This window comes from Sitodiplosis mosellana, unplaced genomic scaffold (genome assembly GCF_009176505.1).
Source record: "Sitodiplosis mosellana isolate CC-2019 unplaced genomic scaffold, AAFC_SMos_1.0 Smas_scaffold_15, whole genome shotgun sequence".
NCBI lineage: Eukaryota > Metazoa > Arthropoda > Insecta > Diptera > Cecidomyiidae > Sitodiplosis > Sitodiplosis mosellana.
The window spans coordinates 1,020,136-1,030,207 of NW_022595257.1; the positions used below are offsets into that span (position 1 = coordinate 1,020,136).

Below are 10,072 nucleotides of genomic sequence, written 5' to 3' on the forward strand. Positions count from 1 at the left end.
CAGACAGACAGTGTGAGTATGTGTGTGTGTGGATTCAAAACGCATAAATCCCGCATCATCGAACTTCAAAATGCATCCAATTTACTCTTCGCGTCCGTGTTGTTGTTGCCTTCTGCGAAAAGATAGAGAGGAACATGGAAATTGGAACTGCGTACGAATACGATATTCATGTTTGGATTTATATTTATACGAAGTCTAATTGGGTTGTTAACTAGGTTTTTCTATCATTCTACAACATCTCGTTCTCCTCACACACTTGATAAAACAGTTATTAATACACACATAATTTCGAAAAATTAATGAAGATATTGCATTTCAAACACATATTTATTTATTTCGTTTGTGTTTTTTGATGTGAGAGATGCAATTGATGAATCTTTTTTCGCATCCATTTCGTCTGTGCGGCTCTTGAGTATGTGCAGATTTATTTTTATTACAATTTTTCTCTCTCTCTCTCTGGGCGCGCTTTTTATTACTTTCAATTTGAGTGATTACATTCGGCACAAATGCGTGTAAAGTGATTGAATACGTGTGAGCGGGAATCGAGTGTGTGTGAGAGAGAGAGCGACAGGGAGCGATAGAGAGCAAAAGAGATTGAATGAGCGCGATAGAGGGTGATAGAGAGCGATAGAAAGAGAAAAAAAGAGAGAAGAAGAGTGAAAGAGAAATCGAATGCGACTTCCAAATGGAATCGAATACAGACAGCGAATTGAGTTCGTAGACTGAAGGACCTTTTTAATTCGGGATTTTTACATCGAATTGCAGAGGAAACCGTTAAACAATCTCAATGACACACACACACACACACACACACACACACACACTGAGCATAAATACTTAAAAATGCAACGCACATAAAAATTATATCTATTAATTTTTATTTTCTCTGCTGCCGCTCTCTCGCGTGTTTGCTCGCTCACTTTTTTATGCTTTTTGATGGCAAAAAAAATGGCAAGGGAGAATCAGAACACACAGAAACACACACTAAATGCAAGCATAAAAATGATTTTTTTTACGATTTTTTCTCGATACGCAATAAATGTATCCATTAAGTTGATTATAGCAGCAGCCGAGCAGCAGCAGCATCTTGTTACGCAAACCACATGCTTGAATTTCAATCGTCAAAATGAATTTATCAATCAAGTAATATCACTTGATTTTAATGATTATTATTGCTGTTCGTTCGAGGCTTCGATTCGTGGCAGCGCGCGATTAAGTGCTTGTGTAAGCACTTGACTCAAAACCATTCACCGCATTTTATATCCTCAATTACACACACTTTTGGCTCGTGATTTTTTTTTTAATATCGAAATCTATCATTTATTGTTTCAATTATGCCGCGCGATGCCACACACGATGCCGATGCCGCCACATCGAGCCACAGAATTCAAAGAAATGCACTTCATTCACATTTGCCGACCAACGATTTTTCCATCAAGATTATATAGAATCGTTTCTGACTAACTTGAACACTTTTGTTTCTTTTTTCATTTCATAGGATCACCAGGTATTCTCACATCTCCGCCACCCAGCCCATCATGCTCACATCCAAATGGAAACGGCGACGTCTTCTTTCCACGCGGTAGCAGCAGCAGCAGCGGTAGCGGCTCAAGTAGTTCATCAGTGCAACCATCAACACCGTCAAGCATTCGTATGCACGATGACTACCGATCCGCACAATGGTCACCCCGAAGTGTCAGCGTGCCAAGACGAAGGTATGATGGTTTTTTCTATTTTCTTTTTGTTTTCATTTTTTCAATAAACTTTTTTCTTTGGAAACCCATTCAGTCACTCCGTCATACTATTTTTTCATGGAAACACATTTTCTCGTTAAATTTTTTTCTTCTTTTTCTTATTTTTCCATTTCATTTCATTTTCCTTTTTATTTTGGAATAAAACAAACTGAATGGAGTTTTTTTTCCAACGGAATCAAAATTCCATATTCAAATCAGATGTTGGATCATTTCGTTCCTTTTGCAATTAAAAAAAACGTTTTCCTACTGCAATCTAAAAAGAAAAACGACATTTTTCACTCTCTTTTCAACGAAATAGATATCGCTTGACATCCGCCAGCGATGAAGACGACTATGACGATGAGCAACCATCGTACGATGATTACGAGGAGCGATATATAGCTCCACGTGAGCACCTGCCAGAGTTTTCCGGTCGCATTCCACCTCGTAAAAAGCGAGATACGATCAATGCACAACAGCCACGTAAAGCCAGAGTAAGTACCTTTGCACCTTTTTTTTGCTTTTTCTCTCTTAGTAGGTGTTTTTTTCCCAATATATGCTAGAAAATTCGCATTCACTACAAAGCGAGTGTCGCTCGAGTAAAATCTATAGCGTAATAAATTTTTTAAAAAAGTCACTTGAGGCAACGATGACAAAATCCCTTACACTCGGTCGAAGCATACCCACACACACACACAGGTGTTGTGATTTCAAGTATTTCGATTTCGTTGCACGGAAATCGATTCCGGACAGAGAAGAAATACCAATTGAAAAACTAATAATTTTTCGAATCGAGACAGAAAGCATTGAATATTTCATACAAGTTGTGGTCACGATGATTTGTGTGCACTAAAAAATACGAATGAGAATAGCAACGACAAGGGCCATATGCCATTAGACAAATAAAATAGTCGAGCTGGGATAGAATAGAATTCTGCGCTAGCTAATTCCGCCCAATAAATAAATAAATGAAAACAAAAGTTCGAACTAAAAAAAAAACGAAAACTAGAAATCAAATTGATTGTCCAAACAAGCGTGTCACTTAACATGAGTTCAATTGTCGGCCATTTACTAGCCGCGCACACCATTTACTGTGTGGCCGAGAACATGAAAACACACACACAAAAGACACGAAATCGAAGCAATAAAGAAAAAGCAACAAGAACCAAACATAACGCACGTGGTTTATTGAACTGCGTATTTGCCACAGTTGCGACGCGGGGCGCGCACGTAGAACCGAGAGGCGAGCGAATTGAATTTAATGATATTTCGTTTACAATGCACCTCCATCGCTCGACCGATTCCACTTTTAATCAACACAAATTGTGGACGTATACAATTTTTTCTCGCTCTCTCTCTCTCTCTCTCTCTCTGGCCTCTCGATTGGAAACGTAAAAAAAGGCTCGTGCCTTTATTGTTTTTTTATTAGTTATTAAATTTGTGTTGCACACATTTTTTTTTCTCGTCTCTTTCTCTCAACAATGCACAGTTACTTTCGTTTGCGCTGGTGTTCTAAATATGCCAGAAATAATATGGCATTGTAAATTGCTGAACCAACTGGAAAAGTGCCCGAGGCAAACACAGACAAACAAGAAAAAACCGACTCATTAGCATAATATTGTTATAGTTCTGGACGTTTTTTTTAGACGAGACAAATTTAGCGGTTTGATTTGAACCGACGCAGATACAGAAAAAAACTATGTTTTCATTTGTATTTCAATTTGTAACTATCTAAAAAAAAAGAGAAGCCAATACTCGAACAATGCACTTAAACTATGGCCATTGTGCAGTGTCAAAGATCAAATCAATAAATAAACATTTTACACTAAATTCGTTTTTATTTCCGACGTACGCACTTTCCCGGGCTAGTTCAGCTGTCGATTTTGCCATTGATTTTGCTGGAAAAATGAAGCTATGCAAATATGGTCCCCAAAGAGTCCGATTGGTGATTTACTGCATTTTTTTCCGCCGCATTATCGAAACACAGATGAAAATCATCCCAAAAACTATTTTTATACTCAAGTTCGGCCTTTGTTCTGAACACACCGAAGGTTATAGTTCATCTTTTCATACATTCGAGTTCGGTAATACACTAAAAATCATTCGTAAATAAATGCATTTATAATAAACCATTGACGATGGACAATGGCATACAAATATACCGTATGGGCATTGATATTACTCCAGTTTCTTTTTTTCGTGTGTCTCTTTTGTGTTTCGAATCCGATGCGGTCGATACACACATGTGAAACGTTTTTCCATCTCAATAGTCAGAGAAATATCGATCGACAGACCCTCCACACTCGATTTCTTCACGCTTTGCTAAACGAAACCACCGAAGAAAGCACAGCATTAACATAATTTTGGTGATTATTATTTATGTGCAAATATCAAAATAATCAATTTATTAGGCTGTACTTAAACTGTAGCACATTGACCACTTCGGAGTGAGAGCAATTGTCTGTAGCTTGTAATAGAGTTCCCTTCGGGTGAATTCACTTTCCCTCTCTGTCGGTCTCTCTGTGTCTCTTGCTACACTCATTCGTGTAGTACAAATTTTTATTTCGACAGACAATTGCCCGGGAGAGAGGAACAAAAAAGTCGAACCACCGCAATTGATCCGGTGGCCAGTTAGAAAAATGCTTTTAGCTGCCATGTGCTCTAATTTTTGTTCCATTTTATGGCAAAATGACCAATTGCCCTTCAGGGAGAGAGAATTTTATTATAATCGCTTTTGTTACCGATGATTTCATTTGGATGATAAAAAAAAATTCGCTGAACACAAATGATGCAATCATTCGTGTTAAAATACTGTGTTTCAAACACTGACGTTGCGAATGCAGAATGCATTCATTTTTCCATGAAATGTGGCTCCATTCGATGCATCGATGGTCTCACTGGTTGCTTCCTGGAAATGTTTTCAAAGTCTCTCTTGGTGTTTTTTTTAACTCTCTGTGTGCTTTTAAATCTCGAATTTGGTTCTTTTCAATTTCGTTATTATTTTCGAGACTCTTCATTTGAAACTTGTTCTACGAAAAATGAAAATGAAGCAAAAAATATTAAAAATAGTTCGTCCTGAGAAAAATTTCTTCGAATTGAAAACTCGAATACTAATTTGTTTTTGGAAAATTTTCTTTATTGCAGGATCCAAAGATGTGGCCAGCAGTCGCTGTAACTGCCGTCGTATTGGCTGTTGGATGTGGCTTCTTGGTGTCACGGTAAACAAGCAATCACGTACCGTTTCCCGGGAAAGAACAAGCGAATGATGATAGTTTAAATGGTCTACACACCGTGCTGCTTACGACCAATTCCAGGTAAAAATTGGCCAATATTGAAACAAAAAAAACACACAAACAAACCTCACAACAACAACAACAATCAACATCAAAACGAATATAAACAAAAAAACGGAGAACATAACAACAACAGTTTATGAAACATCAGTCACCATCATCCGGACAGAAAACAACGTACCACAATGAAACGTATCAAACACCAATTCATCGGCTCTTCATTACCAACCAAAAAACAATTCTCCGCAACATTTTATAACCGAAACAAAACGAAAACAACAGGAATTCCATAGAAATGCGATCATTTCGCATGAAACCGTTAACATATTTCCTTGGAGCTCATCACACAACCGCACAGCAACAAAAAAACTGTAACAATTGTAAAATGCATCCTTTTTTTCTACTGTTTGAATATATATTATGTAATATCCCATTTATGAAAAAGCATTTCAAATATTAATATTTAGCGAAAAAATAGTGATTAAGAGACGATTTTTTTTAGCATATTGCAAGAGGAGCCATTAGCAAAAAAGAATCAAGCAAAAAAGCAATGAACAAAACAATAGAAAAAGAGAAAAGAAAAAAAAAATACAAAGTCAAGAAGGAAGCTAGTCCAAGGAAGACGAAGTAAAGGGCACACGATGCCATGCGATGTGTGCCAGAATGAATTGGTTGTGTGGCAAAACAGGCGATAATCTTTTCATGCCTTCTCTTTTATTACGAAATCAATTCCCGGAATTGATGATGTTTTGGTTTTGGTTGCAAAAACAAAGTCATTTTTAAAGTGAATCATCAACTACTATACACAAATTGAAACTTTTTTGCTTGCCGAAAATTGAGACTTTGCGTTTTTACTGGCGAAAAATAAGCCACCACCATCGAAAAAACACTTGCGACGGCTCAATTTGAACAGGCAACATCTTTTTAACAAACAAAATCAAAACAATTTCTGAAGGGAAAAAAGAAAGGCTTTGCTTTCATACTAAACCACAACTAATTGATTCATCCACCGCTTGTTCCGTGTGCTTTTCCATACTTTTTTCTGACATTCTTTACACTAGTTAAATTGATATTTTTTTTGCTACCCAACAAAATGAACAGAAAAAAACATATTGAACGAAAAATTCAAGCGTTTTTTTGGTGCCAGCAAAAAAAAAGAAACGTTTTTGGTTCTCAACATTTGATTTCAATTCAATTCAATTTTCGATCCATTCAAAATTGAATTGAATCCAGAACAAAACCGAATTGGTCCAAAATACTCCGATAAAATGGAATTGGTTTGATAAGTGGAAAGTGGTGTTCGATTGAAATGAAGAAAAATAAAACAGAAGAGGCTGTTTTTTGTGTCGCTAGATTTAGAAGAAGAAGAAAAAATCATTCGTTGAAAACCAAAAAAAAAAATATGAGAAAACAAATCCGAATTCAATACAACGAGTCCGAGATAGACATGACTTAAGACATAACACTATCTTTTTTTAGTTGTTTAATCGTTTTCCTTTCAATTTTTTTTTTTTATTTCTCGCGTCATATTTGTACATAAATATAATTCAAATGATAATACCGAACTGGCGTGACCAAAAATCGAAATCAAAAAGCATGCACGTCAAGAAGACGCGCGTTTGTTTTGGTCGCGCCCAAAAAAAGACAAAAGAACCAACAAAACAAAATGGAAATGCACCGAGAAGCGGACATTAAATCAAAATGATATTGTTTTAAATGACGAAAATCCCAAAGCGATTGTGATTTTACGAAGGAAAAGAACCCAAAAAAGAACGCGAGCGAATAGCTTTTGTTTTGGACTCGATGCAACTGCTTCCGCCGCCGCTGCCGCAGTTGCTCGAGCGACATTCTTTTGTCACATTTTGCAATTATTTATCACATTTCTTTCGTTGCTTTTTTGTTCAAATTTTTTTTGTCGCCGCCTCCGAAAACCGACCGAATGCCACACACAGTTTCACAGTTTCAATAAGTTTTCATTTTCATTTTCTTCTTTCATTTCGGTTTTTTGCCCAGCGTGTTCTTTCAGAAAAACTTTCTTCAAAACGGTTGTTTTCGGTTAATTCTAACTCTTCTCTCTCTCTATTTTTTTGTGTATCATTATCCGAACAGCTCATTAAAGCATATTGTGATTGTGAAGACAAGGTGAATGTTTTTTTTTTCATTTCCACGCGCGACGAAAGAAGATAAATAAGAATAAATTTTAAAAAAAAAACGTTAATTTAAAGAGAAAAAAAAAATATGAAGAAAATCCAAAAAATTTGAGGAAAAAAAAGAAGAAGATATAAGAAAAACGAAGGCATTTGTAAAATGTTTGTGATTTTTTCTTGTGGCGGAAATTTGTTAGTTTTTCTTCGCAAAACAAATGGTGTTATCATTTTATTTCTGTTTAAAACAATTGAAAAATATGAAGGGCTTTTTTGTGTGGTTGTTCACCATAGAGAATCGCACCTTTTTGCACTCTATTGTGTGGCATGACCCAAGCCTTTGCAACAAAAAAAAATTAACAATTTTAAGAGAAAATATGGAAAAAAGACGAAAAAAAAACAAATCATTGTATAATGGCTTCAGAGAGACACATTCTCCGAAATTGATCTAATTGTATCCTATATCCTGTAAATGATACTCTCTTTTTCTCCGCTTCGGAACTGTTTTTTTTTTATAAACTGGACTTATTTTGCCGTTTCCCTTCGATCTCTAAAACAAAGAAAAAAAGAATGGTTTCGATTTAGACGATGATGTGATTGAAAATTTCATTGAGATTTCTTTACGAAATGTTGTTAGCAACACGTTTCTCGCAGCTCAAGCTGTGAGAAGACATACACACACGGTTTCGATACACATTTAATTAAAAGTAAGACCAAAACACACAGCAAATAGACAGCATCTAAACAAAGAAGCATTTTGTGCTAAAAAATGAAAACAACAATAAATTTATAACGAAAACAGAATTTGATCTCAATATATTCTATTCAGTTTTGTGGTGGAGATGCAGTATAAAAAAAAATACACACACACATATTAAATATATATCCAAAACATATTCTATTCTATATATTGCCACAAGAATAAACTATATTAAAGAGAAAATAAACCTATTCATATTGAGAAAATGGGATTAAGAATTGAACGCAAACAAAAATATGAAGAAGAAATTGAGATTTACGATTTAATCATATAATAATATTACACATAAACACTACGAAAACTCATACACCTTTTTTTTTTCTTTGTATACTTATACGAAACTAACCAGAAATCTTTATATTCCTTTTTTTTGCAACCAATAAATCTTTACTTTTCTTACTTTCAAACACATTTATTTTACACACACAACTAATCATTGAAATATTCCAGTTGAAATCTTTGCCTACTTTACACATTCTATAGAAAGTTAATCAAACGGAAACATTTCATCGAAAGATGTTTTTGATTCGGAGATGGATTTTGATCCGAAATTTTCAATTCGAGGTTTTCGATCCGAGGTTTTTGATTCTTTTTGGAGGAGTTTTTGATTGAAAATTCGACGCGATTCCATTGGATTAGACAGGGTATAGAATCGGATCGGATCGCAGTGCAGTTGACTCAAATCGACTTGACTCGACTCGACTCGGTTCGACCAAAATCGTCTAAACTCGTTTAGATTCAATTCATTCGAATCTCCACCGAATTCAAATCGGTTCCATCCGGGGACGTCAAATTTTTCATCCATAAAAAATCTTCAAAGTTCAAAGTCCATCAAACGAAGACTAAACAAACAATACAAGACAACTTTGAATCGAAATTTTCACCTTTTTCTACTCAAAAACTCCAGCAGTTGAAGGTCAGCTGCTTTAAATCGAAAACCTCAATAGCTCCAAAATAAAGGATGCAATGTTCCGTCTATAACTCGTATCGATTTGGTTTCATTTTACTTATCCTAAATGCGAAAAAGACATAATTCACTCGAAAATAGTATATTAAGCCCTCTCCTCCCGTTGAAAAAAAAAAAAACGCCGATGAACGAAGAATGAATAATATTTAAGCGATTAAGAGACGATGTTGAGGGTTTCAAATTGAATTTCAAACGATTCCAGTTTTTCACACATATTTGCAAAAGCTAACCAAATCGAATTGCTTCTTGTTTGTAAAAAAGAATGAAAATCTCAATTGAGAACATACACACCTAATGAGTGTTAACGAAGACAAAATAAAAAACGAAAAAAAATATCAAATTGGTGCTGAAATTTAATTGAAAATCGAACATCGAAAACGAAAAAAAGAAAATTGAATGGAAACGAAAAGAAATAAAAAAGCGGAAACGATATATTGTAAATAAGAGAAAGGATTCACTAACTCGCAAAAATCGCAATAAAATTTATTCACGTCTATATTCAAAAAAACACACATACACACACACAGTGGAAACGAAAAATATGAAAAAAGAGATAAAATTGAATATGTGCTGTAAATAGATGAAATTGTATCCGAGATTGATCGAAAAGAAGCTCTTTTCTGGTCAAATCATCGGGATTCGAAAAGTGATCTGCTCTGTATCTTGTATTTCTACCATTCTTTCTGATCTCAAACAAAAAGTAAAGAAAAAAAAACGATAACAAAAATTTAAGAATTTTTTTTGTTTAGCATTTACCCTACAATTTAGTGGATGACCAAGTTTAAGCAGATGAGCATGAAATTCAAATTGCCATATATTATTTTTGTAATTAAAAAACGAAAAAAAAAACAATGAACAGAGAATAGAAGGCGCACGCACCAGATTTTCTATATATCTCTCTCTATCTCGTTTACTTTTTTTTTTCCTTTTTTTTTACTTATTCGATTTAATTTTCTCCTTATTTTTTTTACTCTAGACTTTTTTGTTTCTGTCAAAAAACAAACAAACCAATCTCTTTGTACATATAATTGCTTAAGAAAAGACAGTGTTCTCATTTGTAGCCAAATCTAATGGAATAAGAGTGAAAAAAATACACATGGAATCAAAGAACATAATTACAATAGCATATTTTTTTTCCTGTTTTTCTGAACATTGTTCATACACAAACACACACA

At 34.8% G+C, this 10,072-nt stretch overlaps 1 protein-coding gene across 1 annotated transcript in view; it reads left to right on the forward strand.

The window, feature by feature from the left end:
• The window catches only part of LOC129568032 (cell death protein hid), a 19,020-nt gene extending 9,615 nt beyond the window's left edge, over positions 1-9,405 (forward strand). Inside the window, exons 2-4 of the mRNA XM_055445542.1 lie at positions 1,499-1,715; positions 2,053-2,227; positions 4,878-9,405. Of these exons, the coding sequence (XP_055301517.1) occupies positions 1,499-1,715; positions 2,053-2,227; positions 4,878-4,955 (470 nt within the window). The 3' untranslated portion in view covers positions 4,956-9,405. The remainder of the gene's footprint in view (positions 1-1,498; positions 1,716-2,052; positions 2,228-4,877) is intronic.
• The last annotated feature ends 667 nt before the right edge of the window (positions 9,406-10,072 follow it).